Genomic DNA, 26283 nt, shown 5'->3' on the forward strand with positions numbered 1-26283 from the left:
AGGGCACTCAATATTTAGTTAGCCATGGTTGAGCCATGAGGGCTCCAATAAAACTCAGGAATACTCACTTTGTAAGTTTAAGAGAAAGTATTAAAAAAACCAAACCTATACAACAGCAAATAAAAACCTCCTCTTTGTCCGTTAAAGAGATTATTGGTGAACCCCTTGTTGTGCTCATGGTTCATTTCCCCTCCTGGATCACTTAACCTTCGGACACAATCTCACTGGGAAGTGACTCAGATTCACATGCGTCTCAAATCTTCTAGACTCTCTGGCTCCACCATACTCTGAAATAGACACCTGAGTCTCCTTCCTCCTGGAAGGCAGAGAATTGCCATTCGTTTATTTATTCAGCAATGTCTTACTACGTACGTTCAAGGCAGTGAGCTTGACCTTTTGGAGGAGAACAAGAGAAATCCTACACAAATCCCACCCTCAAATAGTATAAAAATTATTTCATAATTGGCATGGTGCCCTAAATACAGAAACACAAGCCAGGTCATTGATATCCTGAGCTTTAGGCACCGCTGCTGCCCTCCTAAGTTTGCGGATTCCGCAGATGTCTTTTGGTAAACAGGGATCAGTGTGCTGTGCTGTATGGCTATGCCACAAAGCTTCAGCCTGGGTCCCAGTCCTGGTCTTCATACGTGGACTGTCTGCCAGTGCCAGCTGCACGTAGACAGCCTCGAGAAAGTCTGCAGAGTGTGCTCACTCATCAGTCTCGGCTCCTGTACTCACTATAGAAACCTGGCAGTTTGTCGTTTTGTTTTGATTTGATTTTTTCCCCAAAAGAGTAGATATTGTTACAATATTAAAAACAGGTATTTGTATTTCACTCTCCCAAAACTCCTTAAACACCTACAAGGAGTTTACAATCTGAGGTTATAGGGGGAAATTGCTTTCAGGTCTTTGCAGCACCCCCAATATTTTTTGTCAGTCTCATCAATGACAAGCTGAGAGATTTCCTTACCTGCTTTTTTTTTTCCTCCTGTACTATATTTCTGTCTTTCCTCTCCTAAGTGGAATGTGTACAACATATGAAAACTGTCCACCAGGGTCTCCAGGAAAAGCCTCTACACACCAAGCTGGAGAAATTCACCTTCCACTGGAGGAATGTTGAATTCCTAGGACGTGTACCTCCTGTATAGCAGTCTGAGTCTCAGCAAAGCATCAACAGAAAAGAATGAGTGAAAGATGACTTCTAGGTTTGAGCCTGGGAAAATGATGGGTACCACGGACTGAAAGAGTGAAAATGGGGAGATGATGTGGTTCTCGGATGGGAACTTTGGTCTGATTTTGAATATACTGAGTTACAGAGAATAGGCAGGCAGGCAGGCTTTTTGTATGGTTTGCCAGATATTCGGGGATACGCAGGTGGAATTTCAGCGGGAAAACAGGGCTAGTGTTATAGATTTGGAAGTCTTCAACATAAAATTAGAGTGGAAACCATAAACATGAGCTTTAGGGGAAACCCATAGTAGACGAAAAGAAGAAAGAGGAGGTGGAACAGGTAGGATTGTGGAGTCTCACGGAAGCCCAGAAAGTTGCAAGAGGAGAACGTTAATAAGACAAAGAAGCCTTTCAATTTGACAATAAGGAAGTTATCAGCAACCTTGGAAAGGAAATTTTCAGTAAGGTAGTAGACTGCAGACGACTCTGAAAAGTGGGTTTTGTCATGTCCTCCCTCCTTGCCCCACCCGCATTGAGTAACCTCGCCTCAGTGAAGGAAGTCTTACCGAATTACATGTGAATGGATTGCTCTTCTGACTCTTACAACCTTGTTGACAAGACCTCATTTCTTTTCTATATAAACATGTACATAACGTTTACAAGCCTCAGTTTCCTCATCTGTAAACTTCCGACTCCACAGTTCTTTGATCCTTTTGTCACTGATACCAATTAGTATATAGGGGAAAGGCTATAAACCAAGAAGGGTCTACGGAAGTCCAACTGGGTTCATTTGACTGGTGTCTCCTTTTGTGACTTTGAAGCCCTCTAGCCCTCACTTCATGTCTGGGCTTTATTTCAGTAACCACCTCCTTCCCCAGGGTTTATTCATGCCATCTGTATACCTCCCACTCTTCCAGACAAAAGAAAGCATCCTAAGAAAACATAAGCTGATTCCATAACCCTCTCCTTTGGCTTGCCTCTGGGATTCTTGACCATGCCTCCCACAGAAGGATGGGAATCCCTACCATTCCCTTTCTGTTAGACCTCATCCCAGCATCCTCTCTTGACATAGGATTCGATCTGTGACCCTTCACTTTGAGAGTGTCTCTAGGTGTTTCCTCAAATCCTGATGCTGTCAGTCTCTAGGGTTTTATAGCTGACTTCAGGCTAGTTCTGATGTTCCATATGAACAACAGTGCTAAGGTATGAGTTTCCTAGCCTAGAGTCCTTAACTGAAATGGACATCTGCTTAGTGTCAGCTAGAAGAAGCATGTAATGAAGGGTTCGATAGACTCTTTTGCACTCTTCTCCATTTGCTGCTAATCATAATTTGACAAGTAGAATTACTCTCATTGGGAGCTGCAGCATAGATGCCCCAATGCTTTAAAAAAAAAAAAGAAACAAACAAAAGTGGAAGCATTTTTATAAAATTAAAGGCAAGGAAGAGAGACAGTTAACTGCAGCTAAAGTGGTACCTTTAATAAAAGTCCATGCCAACTCACCACTGCTTTACAAAGCTAGCTGACCATAAATCCTTCCGTGCTTTTGTTATTATGTGTTCTTATTAACTTAAATATATATATATATAACATTCGCTTTTTATTCATGGCTTTCACATTTCAAATTTCAACTCCTGTATTTAACCAACTCAGACCTCAGGAAGCCAAGAGAGAATCTAGGAGACTCTCAGGCCTATAGCTGCCCCCGGGACATCTCCCAAATGTACAAAAGGAATGAGAGTCTGTTCTTGGGCCCCTTGAAGGTTCTAACCTAATCTGAGTCTACTGGTGGCCTGCCCTTCCTTCCACAGTAGCTCAGTGCCTGGAAAAAGGAGCCCTGGACAGGCTGTCCTCTGAGTCATGACTCTGAGTCACCCTCAGCCAGGTTTCTCATCCTCAGCACTATTGACATTTGGGGCCAGATAACTCTTTGGCAGAGGGAAGTGGGGGAGGCTGTCCTATGCATTGCAGGATGTTTAGCAGCATGCTTGACTTCTACCTACTAAATTCCAGAAATAGCCCTCCCCCCCCAGGTCTCTAGCAGGTAAAATTGCCCCCAGTTAGGAAGCACTGCCCTGAGCCCAGAGAACTTTTCTCTGTGATACCAGTCTGAGCCTCCGAGGCATTCTCAGAATTCCTTACTGTGAGGTTTAGATATGGGATGGATGGTAAAAGATTTCCAGCCACCTTTCCCCACAATCACTCCTCTGTCTGTATTTCCTGCTTCTGTTGGTGTCATTGCCAGCACTCCCTGTGCGCATGCTCTCTTCCAGTCTTCTGCTCGTCCCACTCACTTGCCCAAAGTCTAGTCAGTTTTTTCTCCAAAAGCTTGCTTGTATCTCTCTCCTTTCAATTCGTATCATCATTCCAGCCTCCAGCCTCTGTCACCAGCTCCATTGGAAAAGTCTCTTAATAGGTCACCTGTCTCCTGTCTGTTGCTTCTCAGTCCCTCCTTCACATTGCCCCAGAGCCAGATTCCTAAATACAGACAGCCCTGACCGCATCATTCCCTCCTCGGAAACTCCCGCCGGCTCCCTATGCCATTGCCTGCAGCAGAGGTCAGCAAGCTTGTTCTTAAAAGGTTAGATAGTAAATATTTCAGGCTTCATGAGCTAAATCAATGATACTATGTAGATGCTTATACAACCATTTAAAATATGACCTTTTAAAACTGTAAAAACCATTCTTAGATCATGGACTGTAAGAAAACAGGTGGCCAGCTGAGTTTTGCCATGAGCTGTAGTTTTCCCATCTGGGGCTTGGTAAGTAAACTTGATGACCATTTATTTATGGCTCATGATGGTTGTGGTCCCCACTACTCTTCCCACCATGTATCTTCCGTGTTCCCTATATACCAGCCTCCCCGTACAGCTCCTTCTCCCCCATAGATAGCCTCGTCTCAGGCCCGGGGCCTCCGTCCATGCCCTTTCCTCACTAGATGCCCTTCCCAAGCCTTTTTTCTCTCCTGAAATCATACCCCTCGAGATACTCCCAGTTGCCACCTCTTCTGGGAAACCTCACCCCGTTCCAGACAGTTAAACCCTCTCACTTCCGTGCTCCTTTTCCTTTGTCCTCTACTACGGCGCTTGTTTCATCCCCTTTTTTACCAGCTGTGTACATACCATACCCAGCTGCCTCAGGAAGCTGTGAGTGGAGACATTGCCCCTTCATAGCCCCCTAGCATCTTTCAAAGTAGACTAATGGCAGGTAGTACTGTATTGAGCTGGTTTGTGAAGCAGTTTATATTTATCCTCACCAACCTGTGAAGATATTCCTTTTTTTTTTTTAAAGATTTTATTTTTCTCCTTTTTCTCCCCAAAGCCCCCCGGTACATAGTTGTATGTTCTTCGTTGTGGGTCCTTCTAGTTGTGGCATGTGGGATGCTGCCTCAGCGTGGTTTGATGAGCAGTGCCATGTCCGCGCCCAGGGTTCGAACCTACGAAACACTGGGCCTCCTGCAGCAGAGCGTGCGAACTTAACCACTCGGCCATGGGGCCAGCCCCTGTGAAGATATTCTTATCTCCATTTTACGTAGGAGGAATCTGAGATGCAGAGAGGTTAAGTTGCCCAAGATCACACAGCTAGTAAATGGCAGAGCTGGTATCCAAACGGGGTTCATCCAACTTCAGAGCCTGAACTCTAACCTCTGTATTCTATATAACAGGGACTCAACAAAGAGAGCTGGTGTTGGATGAGGGTGCCGTGTATCACCATGCAAGTTTTGCCTACCTATAAGTAGCATTTAAACTTGACTCGTTGGATTTTAAGATATCACTGGTAGGCTCTGGCTGCCTGCCTGCTCATTGATTTAGCCATCTGAATAAGGACCACGCTCTCCTGGGAGCCTGTCCTGTTTTTGTTTCTAATATGCCATCTGAGTGTTTAGTACTCACTTTATAGGGATTTTTCCCTCACTGAGGTCCTTGATCATCTTGCTGAGAACTGGCTTTGAAATTGTGTATTGAGAACTAGTGGGATACCATTTTCAAACAGAGCTGGGCAAACTAGGAGAAACAAACAGAAAGAGGGTAATTCTAGTCTTGGAATTTATGAGCTTCCCTATCTAAAAGTTAAAATTTCAACTTTCTTTTGATCTTTGTGTTTATGGTGAGTTTTAATAGGTTGTTCTTGTCTCAGGAATTTAATACGCTTTCCTCCTTCCACTCAGAAAGATAACTAGACACCTTGCCCCCCCCTTTAAGCCTTGGGGTAAGCTTTGTCTTCTATGTGATTTAGGTTGACTTGAGTAGGGACAGAATTGTGAAGATTAAAAACCATGACCTTCTACCCGTTGCCAACACAGTGATCACAAGAGGTCCAGCAGTTTTCCAGTAGCTGTTTCCTGTCCGTTGCAGCTCAGCCCACGAGCCACCACAGCAAGAGACAAGTTATGTGTGAGCCCAGAGTTTCCTTAAGTGATGTGGGAACAAACAGGTCACCCCTGCAGAGGGACCTCATAGCAGACTTTTTGGTGGCTCTGCCCTTCCAACAGATACACTATAGATAAATGTGTATTAACGGTGCTAAGAGAGCCATCTTAAAACTCTTCAGTCCTACCTCTTAAAGATAGAAACTGAGGGTCTGGCCTGGTGGTATAGTGGTTAAGTTTGCACGCTCAGCTCCTGTCTCCCTGGCGGCCTGGGGTTTGCAGGTTTGGATCCTGGGCACAGACCTACACACCGCTCATTAAGCCATGCTGTGGCAGCATCCCACATACAAAGTAGAGGAGAATTGGCACAGATGTTAGCTCAGGGGACCATCTTCCTCAAGCAAAAAGAGGAAGATTGGCAACAGATGTTAACTCAGGGCCAATCTTCCTCACCAAGAAAAGAAAAGCCAGGTTTGTCTTTAAAAGCTATTGCACACTTAAGCTTGCAGTTAGGCACCTTTGCGAAGATGGGAAAGGTCTCCAGGCATGTTCTTTACCTGTTTCTAATTCATCCCAGAGGGAGCCACGGCCTGCTTCTCTGTTCACTGCCATGTGACAGTGTTTCTCTCTCTTCAATCCTTGTTCTCCATCATCTGCTTCCTTCCATCCCCGGTCCTAACTCCCAGCCGTCTGAACTCTTGTCAGGTTAGGCAATTATTTTCAAACCTTGCAGCAGGACAGCCAGTGCAGCGTCAGATAATCCTTTCTCTCTCCTGCTACTTCCACATTTGATGAGACAGCTGCATTTTCCCAGCAGAGCCACCACCAGCACCAGCTCAAAATAGTATGTGGGTAGTTGTGTTTCTTTCTTGTTTGTTTTACCTTTTCTTGAAGAAAAGAAATATACAAAGTCCATTCTTTGTGTATAAAGTCCAAGGGAAAAAATACACAAAGTCCAGTTCACTATACAGTCGCAGTTGCCTCGCTGAAATTTCAGACTTGCAGCTCCTGTCTCCCAATGTTGTTTTTTGTTTTTTCGTTTTTCTGAGAGGGTCTCTGAAAATCAGCAGCAAAGAGGCCAGTTTGTTTATTTAAATACACTGCAGCAAAATGAAGGTAATTGTCCACGCAGGCCATCTGCTCCCTGGCAGGTATCCATGAGTCAGAGAGAGAGAAATGGAGACTAAAGTGTCTCCTTCTGTTACCATGATAACAGCTTAGCTCAGAGTTTTAGCTGGAGGTGTGTGTGTGTGTGGAGGGGGACGCAGTTACCAGTGCTCCATGGAGGGCATTAACTCTCAGAATCAGGCTTTTTGCCACAAACCTCCCTGGGCTTGATTACCTGACTGTAATGTGTAGCAAAGAGATAAAAAAAAAATTCAGACCTGTTGTAAGAGGAAATAGTATTTATGGAGTCCCTACTGTGTGCCAGGCACCATGCCGAGGATACCCAAACATGGCCCAGAATGGCGCAAATCCTTTTCCTCCTAAAGACAGCACCTTTCTCCCTGTGCGGCCAGCTCTCTCTGCCTCTGCCTATGAGTCCCTCTCTGTGCTCACATGCCAGCCGTGGGGACAGATCACAGTGTCCTCAGGTCACCTTCTCTGGCATTCTCTGTACCTGTTTTGGCTCCAATATTAGATTTGTGTTCTAGACAAGAGACTAAGTCATAATCACTGCATTCTCTTTCTCGCATTTCTCATTCTTATTGGAAACTGTGTCCTGTCAAAAATTGTGGTTAGCTTCAAGAATGAGAAGTCTTGACTGATCCATGTTCCTTCTGGCCTCAGAAACATTGTGCCATGATCCCAATATGCTTTGGTTTCTTCTAGCAATCTGAGACAATTAGAAGACCCAGGTACCAGTCTTAGCCTTTCTGCTAATTTATTTGTGACCTTGTGACCTCTAGCCCTCATTCTCCTCAAATAAAAGATGAATGTTGGACTAAAACAGAAGCTGTTTTCCTGGGGTCATGAACGCTCTGAAATTATAAGCATAATTTCTGAGTTCTTTTCTTGGAACGTGATACATAGCTTCCTCAGGGTCTCAGAGTCTTTGCTGATTTAGAAGAAATGACGAGGCAGCAGACTAGGGAGGCTGTCAGATTGTAACGTTTCTCTGGCTCTGTTTTTACAGCAGAATTGCCTTCAACTACAAGGGACCTCTGTCTTCAGAGAACCTGAGTTACAGGGCGTTTATTGTGTTTAGTTATTGCTTAGACACTTGACTGGCCTGTGCTGTATTCAAGCCTTTGTTATAGGTTGTATTCCAGCGAGATCCCACTGTCCTTGCATCAGGAAACCTTCAAACACCAAGTGGCTGTTGCAGAGCTTCCCTAGCTTCCCCAGGCTAACCGCCCCTCTCCTGGCAGCTGAAACCTGATTGTTTTGTACCCTCATTGTCCCCATCCCCCAGAGCCACCTGACTAGTTCCTCCACCTTTACTGATTTCTGTGTGATTCTCAGGTTCCCCATAATCTCAAGGTTCCACCTGTGATGCTCCACCCAGCCTCCTACTGTGCCACTTATTCTAGACGTGGTTTGCATTGAGTGGAGGACTTGGCAGTCCCCATGGGGAGGACTTGCCTCTTGGACCTTTAAACCCATCTGTGCTTTTGAGACAAGATGCAATTGCACAATGCAGTGCCCAGTCTGCAGTGATTTGCCATTTGTCTGCCTGGCCCACACCTATCAAGAGGGCAGAGAATGAACAAACCCTGATTGGGTTCATAGGTGATTTTTGGCATGCTGAGAGTGTTGCTCTATGCAGAAAGCACTGTCTCGCACTGTACATGCTCCGTACGCTTATTTGTGCTTATTTAATTAGAAGGACCTTATTTCAGACTCTGTCTTTCTTGAGATAGCCCCATCCTCTGTCCAGTAGCCTGCTCCCTGCACCTCCTCGCTTGTTTCATTTGCATGCGGCCTAAACGGGCAGCGTCTCTGGCATTGACTCCACTCGTGAGAAAGGTAAGTTAGATGTAGAACGTGCCGTTGCGTGACCCTGAGATGTCTGCTGCTCAGAGGAAGATCCTGCGCTGACTGTGGTTGTGACCAAAGCAAAGCCATGATTCCTCGGCATTTCTGAGCTGAGGTAACTTGGCGAAGGTCAGAGAATCATAGAATTTTATATCTGACAAATATTTCAGAGATCATCTAGTTGACTCTGCTCAGTTTGTAAATGAGAAGACTGAGCCCCAGAAAAATTAAGATGCGTGTGCTGCATGGTCAAAAGAAAATCCCAGGTCTCCGTCTTTTAAGCTGTGCCCTTCCTGCCAAACTACACCGCTTCCTTAAATGTTCATCCCAAGGTGGTGGCAAGAGCTGGGGTTCCATCTCAGAGCCTGCAACCTCCCCTCCTCTTCTAAGTCACTGAATTCGCCGCGGAGAACTGCCTCTGGGTCCTGTAATTATGGACAAAGTAAAGAGGGTGAGACTTCCAGTGTCAGGACAAACTAATATACTCAGCGGCTTAGGCACATTCTCAGATCTGGAAAAACTTTTCTTGATTATATATCCTTGCTTCTCTCTTCTCATCCATGGTCTTCTTTGCTCTGGTCTGTGGCCTCTCCCAGAGGGCCTCTGGGCCTGGTCTCTCAAATCCCCCAATGCCCCACCCTCTCCCCCTCAATCAAACGTCCTTCAGATGGGACTAATCTAATAACGTATGAAGAAAAAAATCAACCTTAGCATATGAGTTGCCTATGGCTGCATAACAGATTACCCCAAACCTAGTGGCTTAGAAGAATGAGTATTTATTACCTTGGAGCCTCTGCAGGCCAGGAATCCAGCACAGTTTAGCTGGATCCTCACAGACTGAGTGTCAGGGCCTCTCACAAGGATACAGTCACCTCAAGGCTCCACAGCTCACATGGTTGTTAGCAGGACTTCTCATGGGTTGTTGGACTGAAGGCCTCCATTCAGGGCTGGCTGATGGCTGGAAGCCACCCTCAGTTCCGTGCCACGTGGGCCTCTCCACAAGGCAGCTCACAAGATGGCAGCTGGCTTCATCAGAGCCCACAAGCGAGAGAGCAACAGTGAGTGTATGTGGGCAAAACTGAAGTCACAGCCTTTTATAATCTGATCTCTGAAGTGCCATCCCGTTCACCTGATTCATTAGACAGTCACTCGGCCCAGCCCACATTCGAGGCGAGGCGATTACACAAGGTGGACCATAGGGAGGGAGTCATGGAGGCCATCTCAGAGGTCTGCCCACCACATTGAGTTGTCTAGTTAAGTATTTCGTTTAAAGTCATTTCATTTATCAATGACTGATAGATTTAGTACTCCTTGGAGATTATGGCCTGCTCTGGCTACATTCCCACTTTCCATTACAGAAGAAAAAGGGTCAGAAACTTGATACACCTCATTGTCATTTAATAAATATTTATTAAGCATTTATACATGCTAAGCACAATGGTGAAGAAGACAAAATTTGAGAGGTGAGATAAATGCTGTGACCAGAAGTACAGGGTTCTGTGAGAGCATCTCAGGAAGACCTAATCTTATCCTGGAAGAGGGGGCAATGCAGCAGACACCTAGAGGACCAGAAGGATCTCGTCAGACAACAGGAAGGGACTAGTGCTCCTGGCAGAGAAGACAGTAAGTAGAGGCCTGAAGGCAAGAGAAAGTGCAGTCCTTTCGATAGATTGAAAGAACTATTGCCAGTCTTTTTGTTTTTTTCTGGTGAAACCACCCAGTAGCGGAGTCAGTTAACATCCTTTGCGCCATTGTAGACCTCATCCAAGATCAACCCCAGCCTCTCAGCCTTCCTGAACCCTCAGCCTTGGGCCTGGCTGAAGTATGTGTATATCAATTGGCTGTGATTCCTGCCTCTCCCAGGACCTTTGGGATTTACTGAACTACCCAGAATGCCAAACTGGTATTGCTCTGCTGGAGCCAGAATTCACATAGAGTCCCTGATGGCTCCATCTTAGCATTGTTTTAGTCTAATATGATTCTAAAGCTGAGGTTGGAGTTTGAGATCCATGGGGAAAAGGATGCCTTCCCAGTAGTCTTAGCTTCTCTCCTTCTGCTGCTCTGAACAAAGACAACTTCTGGAGTCTGGTTTTTATCTTCATCAGAAGGCATGTACTGGGCAATGATCCCAGGAAGAGGGCCTGATTATTTTCAAGCTGATGGTGGGCAGTAGATTTCATTTCCTGATCCTAGAGTTTTAGCCACATGTGGCTGTCCACCCCTGTCCATTCCTCTTGCCTCATCCTCGTCATCATTTTCCTATTAAAATATTTGCAAATGTTCGATTTCATATTCTTAAAAAGCAGCCTATTTGTTCATCTCGGGTCTCGCGACTCTGGCATTTGGTCCTCAGGCAGCAGTGCCTGCCCCAAATCTCCCTGGGGAAGATTTATTATTTACCGCGTGCTTAATGCTGGATTGGCCTTCTGAGGGGACAACAGATAACTGTCGTACAGTGAAGTGATCTTGAAGTTCACAGGCCACATAAATAAGCAAAAACATTCTTTTTTCTTTAACTGGGCTTAATTTCCCTCTTGCGTACTCGCCATCTGAGCTGGACATCGTCTGGGCATTTCCAGGCAAACTGAAGCCAGTCGTTTCAGAGATTCTTATCCCTCTTCCTGCACCCAAGATGGATGCTACGCCTTGGGGATTTATGCTGGGTGCTGTGGCATCAGTGGAGGAGTGTCCACGGCTCCACCTTGATCTGTGCTGAGACCAAGATCCTGTGGGCAGGCCTGGTTCTCACAGGCAGCACTCCCCGCTCCATGGCTGAGGCATCTGAATTCATGGGCTCCACCAGCATCCAAGGACTGACTGCACATGATTTCGTCCAGGCTTTAACTCCTCCGTGACTGAGAGACAGCTGTAGGCTCATCATTCCCACTGTATCAGCCTGTGGGAAAACCTTTGTCTACTGGGGTCTGTGGGGTCCATCCTTAAGCCTACCTAAGCAGCAACCTTTATTCTGCTCCACTTGGCCCTCAGAGGCCCAGGAAAGACCCTGGGCTTTGCCAGTGTCCACCACTTCTGTGATCTCCTGCATCCCAAACTGGGCTGGCTCATGGGACTTTCCTGCAAAGCCAGGCCACCGCATTGGACGTTCTTGCCTTCTCTGCAGATTCTGTCTCCTCTCTTCAGCTTCCCTATCTAGTCTGAATTGGGGCTGACACGGCTAGACCTGGCTGTTCATATGCACTTTCCAAGCTAGAAGGAATTTTATGCCTTCTCTTTGCCCCACCCCCAATAAAAATGGCCAAAAACCAGGGAGTGATGGTAATTACAGGGTAAAAGAGGAAGGGGGTTTCCCAAATTACAGTGATTCATATGTCATAATATTATCTAGCCAAAATAGCATTCCTGAGGTGTTTATAAACTAGTTGAGAAGAAACGATATATACTCTTAAAAAGTAAAAAAAAAAATAATAGTTTTATAACCACTGACAAAAATAGGAAAGAATATTTCACAAGATAGAACATATTTAATTGTCAACAGAAAATTATTATAAAAGCTAAAGAGTAGGGGCCAACCCTGTGGCCTAGTGGTTAAGTTAGACACACTCTGCTTTGGTGGCCCAGGTTTGGTTCTCAGACTCAGACCTACACCACTTGTCAGTGGCCATGCTGTGGCGGCAACCCACATGCAAAATAGAGGAAGATTGGTACAGCTGTTAGCTCAGGACGAATCTTCCTCAAGCAAAAAGGAAAAATTGGTAGTAAAAGTAGCAAAAAGAGACTTTGTATTATTCCATTGTATGGATAGACCACATTTTGTTAATCCATTCACCAATGATTTTGGGGTTATTTCCACTTTGGGCCTATTAAACTGTTGCTAATGAATATTTGTGTGCAAGTTTTAGATGGACATATGTTTTCATTTCTCTTGAATACATAGTCAGGAGCGAAATTGTTGGGTCATACGGTAAGTTTCACATTTTAAGAACTGCCAACCTGTTTTCCAAAGTGGTTGTACTATTTTACGGTCCTCTGAGCAACACACAAGGATTTCAGTTGTTCCACATCCTTGTCGGTCTTGTTGATTGTAGCTATTTCTGCGGATAAATGGTATTTCGTTGTGACTTCAATTTACATTTCCCTAAGGACTACTCACATTGAGCATTTTTCATGTGAGGATTAGCCCATTTCTACATCCTCTTTGGTGAAATGTCTGTTCAAGTCTTTGCCCATTTTGTAACTGAGTTGTTTGTCTTCTTCTTATTCAATTGTAAGAGTTCTTTTTATGTTCTGGACACAAGTTCTTTTTTTCTTATTGGTTTAATTTTTTTATCTCAGCTTTATTGACATATAATTGACATATAAAATTGTAAGATATTTAAAGTATACATTATGATGAGTTGATATATGTATACATATATGTATGTGAAAGGATTCCCTCATCTAGTTAATTAACCTCACATGCTTATCTTTGTGTGTGTGTGTGTGAGAACATTTAAGTTCTACTCTCTTAGCAAATTTCAGTTATACAATAGTGTTATCACCTATAGTCACCATGTTTTACACGAGATCCTCAGACCTTATTCATCTTATAGCTGAAAGTTGGTACCCTTTTACCAACCTCTCCCCACTTCCCAACCCCTAGCCCTTGGCAACTGCTTTTCTTCTCTCCCTTTCTCTGAGTTTGACTTTTTTTTTTTTAGATTCTACATATAAGTGATACCATGCAGTATTTGTATTTGTCTTTCTCTGTGTGGCTTATATCATTAAGCATAAATGCCCACAAGGTCCATCTATGTTGTCACAAATGGCAGGGTTTCCTTCTTTCTCTTAGCTGAATAATATTCCAGTGTGTGTGTGTGTGTGTGTGTGTGTGTGTGGGTATATATATATATCACATCTTCTTTATCCGTTCATCCATTGACAGACAATTAGGTTGTTTCCGCATTTGGGTATTGTGAATAATGCTGCAATGAACATGGCAGTACAGATATCTCTTCAAGATCGTATTTTCATTTTCTTTGGATATACAACCAGAAGTGGAATAGCTGGATCATATGGTAGTTCTATTTTTAATTTTTTGAGGAACCTCCATACTATTTTCCATAGTGGCCGAACAATTTACATTCCTGCCAACAGGGAATGCACATTCCCTTTTCTCCACTTCCCTCTGCTCCCTGTTCTTGCCAACACTTGTTACTTCTTGTCTATAACATAACCATCTTAACAGGTGTGAGGTGATATCTCGTGGTTTTGATTTGCATTTCCCTGATGATTCTCAATGTTGAGCACCTTTTTGTATACCTGTTGGCCATGTGTATGTCTTCTTTGGGAAAATGTCTATTCAGTGCCTTTGCCCATTTTTTTAATGGGATGGTTTGTTTTGTTGCTATTGAGTTTCATGATTTATTTATATATTTTGGATATTAACTCCTTATCAGGTATATGATTGGCAAATATTTCTCTCTTTCAATAGGTTACTTTTCATTTTGTTGATAGTGTTCTTTGCTTTCAGTTTTTTGTTTTGTTTTGTTGCTTTTATTGCCTTTGCTTCTGGTGTCAAATCCAAAAATTTGTTGCCAAAACCCACGAGTTCTTTATCAGGTATAATTTGCAAATATTTTTTTCCCAGTCTCTGGCTTATCTTCTTATTTTTCTTAGTGGTGTCTTTTTTATAATAGTTTTATTGAGATATAATTTACATACTATACAATTCACCCCTTTAAAGTATGATTCAGTTGTTTTTAATATATTCGCAGAGTCTTGCACCCGTCATCACAATCAATTTTAGTACATTTCATCACCCCACAAAAGAACCACATACTCACTCCTCATTCTTCCCAAGCACCCCTTCCAGACAACCACTACTCTATTTTCTGTCTCTATGGATTTGCCTGTTCTGGACATTTAGTATATAAGTGGAATCAAACAATATGTGGTCTTGTGTAACTGCCTTTCACTTTAGCATATTTTTAAGGTTTGTCCATCTTGTAGCATGTATCAGTACTTCATTCCTTTTTATTGCCAATCATATTCCATTGTAAGAATATACCACATTTTATTAAAATCATTCATCAGTTGATGGACATTTGGATTGTTCCCACTTTTTAGTTATTATGTATAATGCTGCTGTGAACACTTATGTGCAAATTTTGATATGGACAAATGTTTTCATTTCTCTCGGGTATATATGTAGGAGTGGAATTGCTGGGTCATATGCGACTCAGTGTTTAACCTTTTGAGGAACTGCCAGACTTTTTCTAAAGCAACTGCACCATTTTACATTCCTACCAATAGCTTATAGGGATTCCAATTTCTCCACATCCTTGTCAACACTTGTTGCTATCTGCCTTTTTATTATAGTCATCCTAATGGGTGTAAAGTGGTATTTCATTGTGGTTTTGATTTGTATTTCCCCAATGGCTAATAATGTTGAGCATCTTTTCATGTCCTTATTGGACATTTGTGTATCTTCTTTAGAGAAATGTCTATTCAGATCCTTTGCCCATTTTTAAATTAGGTTGCTTGTCTTTTTATTATTGAGTGTAAGAGTTCTTTATGTATTCTAGATACAAGTCCCTTATGAGATATATGATTTGCAAAAATTTACCCAAATGTGTCCTTTGAACGACGTTTTTAATTTTGATTGTCTAATTTATTTTTTATTTTGTAGTTTATGCTTTTTGTGTCATATCTAAAAAGTCATGGCCTAACTCAAAGTCATAAAGCTTTTCTCCTATGTTTTCTTCTAAGAGTTTTATAGTTTTATTCTTATTTTTTAGTATGGTCCATTTTGAGTTTTTGTGTATAATGCGAGGTAAGGATCTAAGTTCATATTTACTTATATCGTGGAAAGATCTCAAAAAGTATGCTAAGTGACAAAGGAAAATTACAGAATATATATTCAGTATGATACCATTCATGCAAAATTTAAAAGCATGAAATATCATTTATTATTCATAGTTACACATGTACACATCAGTAAAAAGTTTCACACCACAATCTTTGAGAATGGTTGCCTCTGAAAGGAGAAGAGGAGGAAGAGACTGGAACTAGAAGGAATTGGTGGTCAAAGGGGTCTTCAGAATTAGCTGCAATGTTTTTAGGTTGAAATAAATCTGACAATATTAACAGTTATCAATTCAAAGTGGTTTATTATGTTATACTTTTTTCTCTTTCTATATTTTTTAAATTTCTGAAATTAAAATACACACAGGATTCAAAGAACCGTGGAGAACAAGCCATTTCTGCTTAGTTCACACCCACACTGGTTGCAGCATCCAGCTGAGGCTTCGAGCGTGCAGTCTGTCAGCCTGCTCAGGCAGGTCCTCTCCGTATGTGGGGTTCCTGAGCTAGATCTCAGAAAGATAATTATCTTCATTTGAACTCTTTCTCACACTTTGGCTTATATTTTTCCAGGTTTTGCTTCCACAGAAAACCCCAGTCTATATGTCACACTCAGTTTCCCTTGCTCAGAAGAACAGCAGAGCCCAGATCCCAGGGCGCTCCCTTTAACTAGGGTTTTTAAATTTTATCCCATTGCTCCACGCTTTCTCCAAAACTATACCAGAGCCTTCACAATGAAAGTTCAGTTTCTACTAAGCATGTGTCCATTCTTACCTAGTCTCCTTGGGACGGCGCACAAAAGACCTCTCTGTGTGTGTTCGACAAGCACAGTGTGACGAGCCAGATTACCTGGCTCCCAGGGAGCAGGCTGCAGCTGAGCTCCAGACACACACACTCAGGCGCAGATTCCGTGTGGTCTGGGAGCTGCAGAGATGCAGAGTATGGGGCATTGCCCTTGGAGTAGAAGGGGTTATTCCAACATCTCTTGCTGACGGGCTGTGTAGCCTGGCACAACACTCTGACTCTTTCATCCTTGTTTTTCTTCTCTAAAATGGATACAAAAATATATACCCTTTCTACGCACGAGTTCTTGTGAGGATCAAATGAGATCATGTCCATGAATGAGGTTGCAAACAAAAATGAAAGGTGTTTGGTTGTTACTTCCCAACTGTGTGACCCCAACCCCTCTCACATCTTTGACGCAGAGACTCTGCTCTGTCTGTCCAGCTGAAAGGCCTCCACCTCTCTGTGCTAGCCTCTGCTTTCCCTCCCACTGTAGTCCATTCTTACTGTGTTCTTGGTCCCTCCTCTCCCTCCTTACCCTTCATTCTCTTCCCCTCTCCCTTCCTTTTTCCTTTTCTTCCTCTCTGTAGTCCTGGAGGCAGCCTGACTCCTTCCTCTCCAGTGTGGTCATGCAGTGCATTGCACCACTGAACTGAAGCCCTGTTGGCTGGCTCAGATTGACTGAGGAAAAGGACTTCTCCCCTTCTTCAAAGAGGTAAGATACCTGAGATAACATATTTTATCTCTTTGACTCTCCCAGGCTCAGGCCACAGGATCGCCACATACGTCGCCCACTCACGGAGGCAGCCGCTCAATGCCCATGCCTGTCCGCTCAACGTCGGCTGGCTCCACCCCCACCCACTGTCCACAGGACCCACTCAGCGGAGTCGGGGGAGACATGCAGGAGGCCTTTGCACAAGGTGAGTTTCAGGAGCAGAGTATAATGGGGGGCTGAAGGGGTTTGGGAACATGGACAAGATTCCTACTGAGATTTTTCTGGTTTCTTTTGTGCACTTAGCTTTAAATGATCAGACTTTCATACACAGTATAAATAAGCCAAGTGCTGGCCCCCTCTCTGTGGATGGGCTGGTTTCCAGTGGGAGGTCTGCAGGCTTTGTATGTGTGCAAAGAACAGGGTTTCTGGGCTTCTGTGCTCTGTCTTTTTCTGGGTTGTGGGAAGTGCCTTGTCCTTTGGGCTTTGCCTCCTCCAGAGGAAATGGATGGCATAATTCCTAAAGTCATGTGCTTGGCCCGGAAAGTCTGTAGAGCAAGCAAGAGGAAGAGTGGAACTCTAAATAGAGTCTTGCTGAAGGCACATTCAGTATATGATTGCCACAGTTGTCTGTGTGTGGTTGCTAGCAACCAGCAATGTTACGTAGTTGGGGGAAGATGAGGTGGCTAAGGAGGTCATGTTGGGGTGGAGACAAAGAACAGGGAGGGGCTGGTGCTGGAGAATAAAGTCCTGCCTAAAGCTGAGAAGCGCCTTGGAGCAATGCTTATTCTGGAACCCAACTCTTTTGATCGTATGGCAGCTAAGAAGCATGGAGTTGACAGGGTTCTGCGGTTCAGGTAGAGAAGAAGAGGGAAGAGAACGATGGACTTGGGTACCTCATGCTCCCGATGTGCCTGGCAGCGGGTGGAGCTGCTGTGGCCCCCTTTACCCTTAGGTATTCTGCCCTGTGTTCAAGGGCCTGGCAGACTGAGGCATTTGCTCAGCTCTCTCTTCTCCATGCCCACCCACCTGGCATCGCCATCTGCTCTGACTCTCCTCAGGTACGAGGAGAAACCTCCGCAATGACCTGCTGGTGGCCGCTGACTCCATCACCAACACCATGTCATCCCTGGTAAAGGAGCTCCACTCAGGTGAAGTCCAGAGCTCCCGGCTGCCAGCCTCACGCCTCCCCTTCTGTACCCATGCCCTCCTCACTACTTCTCCACGTGGTAAAATGTCGTCACGTAGCACACACCTCCTCACTTCACCACTCAATCTTTTTGCCTTCTAGGAACACACTGGATGTCTTCTCCAGAGAGCCTTTCTCCCATGTGTGATCACATAGAGATAATTACACATTTAGGTTTATCTTAAGAAGATGCCTTATGGAGCAAACACAATTCAGAATTTAAAGACAGTTAAATCTTTAAGTACAGTTAGGCCCCTTCCTCACTCCTAATTTGTCTTCCCTCTGTGCTCCATCCACAGCTGCTCTTTCCTAGGTCTGACCGATCCTATTCTGAAGCTTTCCTGGATGACTGGAACCAAATCAGCCACAGAAGCTTCTGGACTCTCTCCCAGCTGCCTTTCTGCTCTCTCCTATTTGATTTGGTTTTGAAACCCTATTCTCTCTCTTTGTCCTTGCCTAGGCTCTCATTTCACTTGAAGTTCATGACCTGAGTCTGTTGCTTCCTTCACTCCTCATGTTCAGTCTTATCTAATTCTTCTTTCTCAGTCTCTCCATTCCTTAGCTGTTTCAGTGATTTTCCAGAGACCCTTACCACATGGCATTTTTCCCCTTCCATAAAACCCAGGAAAGAGAAGAGATAAAAGGCCATTCACATGTCATCATATCTTCAAGAATCCCCATGACTGCATGAGTCACATAGCTGTCAGATAGTTACTAATTTTTTTTACAGTGATTGGATTCCTACATTTTATCTTAAACAATCAGGTTCCCTTCCTGAGTGCTATAGGTCACTCATACAGATGGCCCTCTTTTTTCATTTCGCCTAATGTAGTGCTTTTAAATACCTTGCAGTGGCTTAACAAGGTTATTAGATAAAAATATAAAACAGTATTTCCATGGACTGTTTCAACACATACATTGAAATCATCAGTCCATGCTCTCAGGGAAGGCAAGCCTTGGGTATTTCTTCAGACCTTTGTCAGAGGAAGCGTATGCCTTTAGTGTTGTCACGGGACCAGAGCAAGGTCTGGGCCATGACTTTGCTCTCCGATCTGCCTATTTTCATTTAGAAGAGAGTAAGTTTGTGGGCTAGGTTGGGTTTTCTAATGCAGTTAAGATAAGATGCTGATTCTCCTGTGCAGAGAATGTTATGGTGACGTTGTCTCCATTCTCCTGGTCCCGTTTCCCAATCCCCATCAGAAGAAGCGATCGCCTTTGAGATGATTTCATAGGTGATTAGAAAGTCCCTTCCCTAATATAGCTCCTCACAGATGCCAGAAATCCCACTTTTAGAGGGAATTTCTTAGGGGATTTCAGACCATGGAAATTAAGCACACTTGTGCCTCATGGCCACTTTTTAGAGTTTATGCAAAATAAGTGGTTCATGAGCTTGTCACACTAGGATGAGAGGTTATTGTGCATCATTAAACATAAAACGCATGGAGACCAAACAGCTTCACAAAAACAAAAAGTTTATGGCGATACTTGGCCGTCTCCCGTAGCAGGAAAGGATGATTTTAACAAAATTAGGTAATGTAATTTGGAAGGTACCACCTTCACAGTCATGTTGTCCTGTCAGTCCCCTTACTTTAGAAATGCAGTGAGTGGTTATCAGAAAAGTGATTTGCCTAAAGCTGTGCAGCTTGAAGGAACGAACTGGTCCTAGGACTCAGGTCTTAAGAACATGAAGCTGGTTCTCGTACCTCCAGACCGCCATTATCCCCACACAGGACAATGTGTCAATTCTGCAGTCCCCCGAGGGCCCCTTTCACCGAGGCTCTACTCTCAAGCCCTGAAACCCATAGGTAGATGTGGACTAAGTCCACCTGTGGCACCGTATCCCTGTGAAATGCAGAAACAAACTGCCTTTACATGCGTGGCTGCCAGTCTCTCAGTGACTGGGAGAGCCCTGCCCAACGCCAACACATTCTTACTGTTACTATTGAGGTTTCTGTTAGGATGAGATTAGACACTCGAATTGTCTTAAATATCTTCTGCACAGTGTGGACATACTGTTCATGACCATAGTTTGCCCTCCTCATCTTTTTTGAAATATTTTCACAAATAATGGAATCTTAAAGTTGGAAAGGGTATTAGAAGTCATTTAATCCAGCTTGCTTCCCAGTTTAAAAGTTCTCTGAATATTTCCAGTGAGCTCGTTCATGACCAGCTCGAATCATTGGGAAGTTCTTCCATCTCAAGGAGCCAAAATCAGCCTTTCTGTAACCAATTTGTCCTTGTTCCTCCCTCAAAGTCTACCAGAGTAAGTTCATTCCCACCCCTTCACATTAGCCTTTCAGGTGCTTGATGGCGGAGAGCATGGCTCGCCCTAAGCCTTCTCTGTAGGCTAACTGTTCGTACTTCCTTCAGCATTCCTCGTGTGACGTGGTTGTCACTGTCCTCCTGTCTGCCCGTGCTGGGATGTGGCCGAGTGTTTCAAGGCCCCAGTTCAAAGCGGGTTCCCGGGGCTGAGCACACTTCTCTCTGCAGAGCACAGTGAGCGTGGCCTCCCTGAGCAGGCCCCTGGGGAAGCAACCTTAGATGGCATTAGCTTTTCCCACACAGCCACTCTACCCTGTTCAGTCATTTTAAGTTTGTTGTCAGCTAAAACCTCTAGATTTTTTCTTCTTCTTTTTTTTCTGGAAGCTGGTGTTAAGCTAGGTGTTCCCCACTGTGCTGTTGGATGGTTGTGTTCTTGACCCTGAATACAAGATGTTAGCTGTATCCCTAGCAGATGTCATCACCTCAGGGAAAACAGGCATAGAGAAGAGGCAGCTCCCCAGCCCAGTCACCAGAGAGGCCAGCGACAGAGCCAGCAGCAGCGTGGGTGACATCAGGCTGCTCTGTTTCTGTGGGCTCAGGGTTTATGGGCAGCTCGTTTTAGGCAGTGCTGGGGCGTGGACACACAGGGTGCAGACCAGGTGCGTGTCAGCCCCTGGAGGCCTACAGCCGTGAGCCTTTAGCTGGGGCTTCATCCCAAGCGCCTCAGTTACTCCCTTCATCCTCCTCCTATGCTTGTACTGTGCTGAAGGATCACTGGCCTCCTTGGACTTGTTTTCACAGCAGAGGAAGGTGCAGAGGAAGAAGAAGAGAAGATGCAGATTGGGAAAGACAGAGGTAAAGGCAGCTCCACGGGACCGCAGTCCAAATGGGAGCAGAGCTACATAGCCCCCGAGGGAGACCCCGCTCCCTTTCGTTTCTGCTTTCCTTCCTGCTGCCACCTTTCCCCAAGGCTTTCAGACCCCACAGTCCTTCCATCTGTTTTTCCCAACTGACCATCAAGTTTTCCCTAGAGATGATAGTGTCAGTCAATCAACAGACGCTTTCTGACTTCTTGATGCTATGATAGATGTTTGGGATACAGGAAGTAGATACAGAGGAAACACAAATCACGCCCCCTCACCTCAAGGAGTTTAAAATATAGTTAGGAAAACAAGACCAAGATGTGCAAAATAAATAGGAGAGAAAATGAAGTGGCAGGAAAAGTTAATCATCAAACTTTGACGGTAGGATTATAAATACAAGAAGCATTTCTACAAAGGAATATTCTGGGCAGAATAGCCAAATGGTTTTGTGGCTTCATGGAAGAATGAAGAGCGATAAAGCAAGGTATCAGTGAAGGACAGCAACGCCATCCTAGTTTTATTGCATATAAAACCTACTTAATAACTTGTACAAAGAGCTGTGCTAAATGATTTCCATGTGTGATCTCATTTAATCCTTAACAACCCTGTGGGATACATAATAATATCCCCCATTTTACCAATAAGGAAGTAGCTCAGAGAAACACAGATCGTGCAAATGTTAAGAAGCAGAGATTGGATTTGAATTGGATCTTTCTGACTCCAAACTTCATAGTCTTAATCTTTATGTTTCTCTGTTATAATGAATAGATAAAATTCTCTTTGGACGTTTGAGAGTTAGCTGTTATTTCTATCACATTTTAATATGTATATTGCCAGATTCCTCCAAAATGTAAGCTCCACACGGCAGAGATTTTGGTCTGTTTTGTTCACATTTTGTCCCCAGTGCCTAGAACAATGCCTGGCCCATAGTGGGATGTCAATAAATTAACAAATATAAGGAAATAAACAAGGGGATGAGCTCGAGAGCATTTTGTCAGGGGTGGAGATGGAGTGGCTGCTGTGAGGAGGCAAAGGCATGGAAGGAGAGAAGGAGCCAACACCAGCTCGCTCAGGTCCCTGCTGGATGCCCTGCAGTTCACACACCCTTCCTGTTTGATTTCACAGCCCCAGGAGGGAAGGGTTCTAGACAGGGCTCAGAGCGGTTGAATAACTTGCACAGGCAGTAGGTGGTAGAGCCTGGTTTCAGCCCAAGTATCTCTAACTCCACTTCCCGTGCTTTAGTCTGAGCTGACTAGTAGACTAAGTGAAGTGAAAAAAAGTCTTAAGGAAAGGTGAAAAGAAGTCAAGAGGGAGATACAGACAAGGCAGCTGTGATGGGAAGGGGAAGCACCTTGGAATGGGGGTCTGCAGCAATGTTTGCCCATAGAAGGGGGTGTGGATGAGAGAGGGAGGTCTTTGCAGTTTGTCAGCAAGGACACTAAAATTGCCAAGGAAGAAAACAGGAGAAGATTAAAAACATACTCCAGGTGCTGAAATCATCTAGTGAGTCAGAGCGAGGCCTGGGAGAAAGTGGACAATAGCTGTGATGAACTGATGAAAATGACATATTTGGCATGGGTGTCAAAAGGTCAGAAGTAGAGGGCAGCAGTGTTTGAAGCATCTAGAAATGCTACAGAGAAATGTGCAGAAGACTGATTTCCTTGTGCCAATAGGGGACTAGGAAGAAGGCAGGAGGGTTGTAGTGCAAGAGGCGAAAAGAAGAGGAGATAACACAGAGATAAATTTACACTTATGTAAACACACGCTCCACACACAGGCACACACGCACACCCGCAATCCAGCCAGATCCCGGCATTTGTGTGGAATGTTCTTGGCTGAAGATGTAACAGCTGCTGCTTTGGCCTCCCTTCCCATATGCCCTCCCTTCCCCAGTAGCTTTCCCTACAGCCTCTGCTCCATCTCCCTCCAAGGCACAGAGGACTCTGCCCGACCACTTGGGCCTGGCCCTGACATGGACGCCAGCCCTTAGTCCGGGCTCATGTAAGTCTGGATGTAGGCCCCATCTCGTACATGGAGTGGGATGGTTTCCCTTGCCTGGTGCCTCCTGGCCTCAGGGGCCCTCTGCCTCTGCACCTGCGCTGCCTTGTCAACACTTCTTCTTTCTGTCCCTCTTGCTCTTAATATCTCCTCATCTCTCTTTCAATGCATATAGCAGAGTTTCTGTATGTCTATGTGAAATCTTTTTGTGAGAATGCCTGAATTTCTATTCCTGTGTATTATCTCCGAGGAGAAGAGTGTTAAGAGTTGGGGCAAGAGTTGGGTAGAGTTTTAAAAAAAGTTTGACTCTCAACATTGCATAGGTCCTAGAACACATCCTTGTAGCTAAAATGTAGCTGTTCTGTGGATGTGCTTATCAAACCAAGCGTTTTTATGCAGGGACCTCCTGATTCTCTCTGTGATCTGGGCATGCGATCTCACTATAGACTGACGTTGCAGTAACGAATGTCACTTAGGCATTAGAGAGCAGTAACTGTCAACCATAAAGAGAGAGGGAAGATTCGCTTCTTTGGATTGAAGTGCTGACATAAGATAAACACAACCTGGCCAGCACCCTGTCAGGCAAACAGAGTCTGCTCAAAGCAAAATCTGTAAGAGCCAAATGGACACTTTTACACAATTCATGACCGAGCTGAACACGCCAGCCACATTCGTCCCTACCTCAGGCCTCTCCCTGCCCTGCCCTGGCTCTCTGTCTGGCTGCATCCTGGGTAAAGCTTCTGCTGCATTGGGTTGGGGTCCCCTTCCTCCTTTACACCCCCTCACCTCTTCCCTTGAATGGTGAGTACTTGTAACTGAGACTGCACAGGTGAAGCATAGATGTCCCCATATGACTTCAGAGCCCTCAGTGCCTCTTGGCTACTCCAGAGCCTCATCTTATGCTCCTGTGTCCTTCAGTATTGCCTCTCCCAGAACCTGACGTCCACGGTGTTAGGAGCTGTCAGTCCGGTCTGCACACTTAAGGAACGCTGGTGCATGTCTGGTAGACTGACACAGGAGTGCTCTATGAGAACAGACACTGGCTTTTGAGGCTCCAGGCGGTGTTCGAGATTCCAGAGTGAGCCAGAGTGTGACTGAGCGTTCCCAACAGATAAGTCTGCAGGAAGGAAATCCTGCCCTTCTTGAAGTGTGGTTCACTTTCGCTTGTTCACCTTCAGAACCGGACGGCGGCGCCCCTGATGTAACTGCTCCCTAGACTTCAGGTGGCTTCGTTTCCATTTCAGTGTTATTGTTTTCCTTCTCCTGAGAGGCCTTGTCTCCATGGCTGCTTGATGTCAGTCGTGGCTGCTGGTAGTAGGTAGCATGACTCTCCCCGTTTTCACACCTGGTCAGGGAAAGTCGGCCTGTGAGGAACAAAGGAGAGAGGCAAGTGCAGAAGCCCATGGGTGCGTGGGTCAGGGAGGCCCCAGGAGAAGATCGGGGGTGGTGAGAAGACCCTGGGTGTGACCTTGGTGTGTTGTTTACTGCACAGGTTAGCGGAGGAGCCGGGACAGAGAGGAAGCACGGTGAGTAGAGTGTTCTCTGTCCTCCCCACGGCCCCCTTTCCCTCCCCTCCTCTTCAGTCACACTTCCCAAGCCAGAACCATCCTAACAAGTGGAGATTGAGTTAGGGTTTCCTTTAAAGAGCCCAGCCACACCTCTCCCTCTCCCAGCCCTGCAGCATACCCGCTTGGCCCAGTTTCCAGGTCCTGACCCGTCTTGTGCTGCACTGGGCCTGGGCCTCAGGCAGGGCTTGGTGTTGCCTGTGTCTGGATGCATCGGCAGACCAGACACTGCTGGCTGAAACGGGCCCTGGGAGCAGGCGTCCCAGGTTGGCTGAGAGCCACCCACTTCCCGGGGCTGCCTCTGCCTCCTTGCTCCTTATTTCCCAGAGCCATTGTCATTTCTCTCCTGGGATCCAAACCACAGCCAGCGCGCCCCTGGGGTTCCATCATCCAGAGCCAACCCGCTGTGCTACCTGACCACAGGCGCATCCTGTGTCATGCCGGGTCATGCAGACTCCATAAAGCTGACCAGGCCGTTTCCCATGGTACCTGGCCAAGCTACACCTTCTCACTTTCTAAAGCAGAGTTAATAAGAGTACAGTTCTCCTCACAGGCAGATGCCCATTGCCCTTAGGAATTAGTCTTTCACATTTTTCCATCTCAAGACCTTAACTCTTATCTAGTCCTGGTTCCAAGATATTGCAGCTCTGGCCATGCTCACTAAAGGGAAGGGACGAAAATAATTGGACAGCTTATCAGTTCTGGAGAAGAGTTCCTTCAAGGATAGATTCCTTTGGTGCAGCCATGAGATTTCTCTTTTATTTTTCAATCTTTTCTCCCCCCAATCCCTCCACTTCTTGTGTTTAAAAATTAGGCCATCTTCCTCAGTTACAGATTTTCCAGCCGGAAGAGCCAGGGCTGCAGCCCCATGATCCAGAAAAGGACCTTTCCCAGACACCCCCTCCTCCTCCCCCAGTAGTCTCCTCCTGGAGCAGCCTCCAGGCCTTTTCCTGAGCCCTCCCTCTCATCTGCACCGGGCCCTGGAGCAGCTCTGGTCGCTCTCACTCGGGACCTGCCGCCTCTGAGGCTGTGCTGACTCAGGGATCCGGCGGGCTGCAGGTGGGCAGACCCAAGCTGTAGAAGTTCTCTCTGCCCTGGAAATGACAGAGCCTCCGGGGCTTGGGCAGGTACTACCTACACGCTGCACATTCAGACAAGGCCCTTCCCGACGGCAGGCCTGGGCTGCCATGGCAGACGAGGGAGTCAGGAGCTGACTTGCCCTTCAGGAGCCTGCCAGAGCCCCTCTCCCCAGGGCACAGCGGAACTGAGGGATAAGGAAGGGCCTGGTAGAGCCATCTCCCCGCCCCCTCTTCATGCAGGTGAGGACACTAAGGCTCACCACCAGGAGCTTGGTGCCAGAACTGGAGTCGGAGCTGGGTCTGCTCCTGACCCTGTCCTCTGACCCCGTCAGGAGCTATGAGACTCTCACCAACAGCAGAGTCATGAAAAGCATAAAGTTCCATGGACCGTCGAGTTCTGTTCTCCACCAGCTCGAAGCTACAGCTTTCTCCCCTGCCACTCAGGATTTATGGACCCATCTCCAACCTCTTTGCGCTTCTCCTCACCCACAGTTCTTCCCAAGAAACCACCACA

At 45.5% G+C, this 26283-nt stretch overlaps 1 protein-coding gene across 7 annotated transcripts in view; it reads left to right on the forward strand.

Annotated features, from left to right (window-relative positions):
- Window positions 1–26283, forward strand: part of DTNB (dystrobrevin beta) — a 233619-nt gene that overhangs the window by 206737 nt on the left and 599 nt on the right. For 4 of the 7 annotated variants that reach the window (XM_046662557.1, XM_046662562.1, XM_046662555.1 and 1 more), the window contains 4 exons: window positions 16862–17021; window positions 17875–17964; window positions 21066–21119; window positions 24618–24651. In XM_046662557.1, the coding sequence (XP_046518513.1) occupies window positions 16862–17021; window positions 17875–17964; window positions 21066–21119; window positions 24618–24622 (309 nt within the window). In that variant the 3' untranslated portion in view covers window positions 24623–24651. The remainder of the gene's footprint in view (window positions 1–16861; window positions 17022–17874; window positions 17965–21065; window positions 21120–24617; window positions 24652–26283) is intronic. The other 3 variants (XM_046662560.1, XM_046662559.1, XM_046662561.1) reach the window with 3 other exon arrangements.

This window comes from Equus quagga, chromosome 5 (genome assembly GCF_021613505.1).
Source record: "Equus quagga isolate Etosha38 chromosome 5, UCLA_HA_Equagga_1.0, whole genome shotgun sequence".
Taxonomy (NCBI): Eukaryota; Metazoa; Chordata; class Mammalia; order Perissodactyla; family Equidae; genus Equus; species Equus quagga.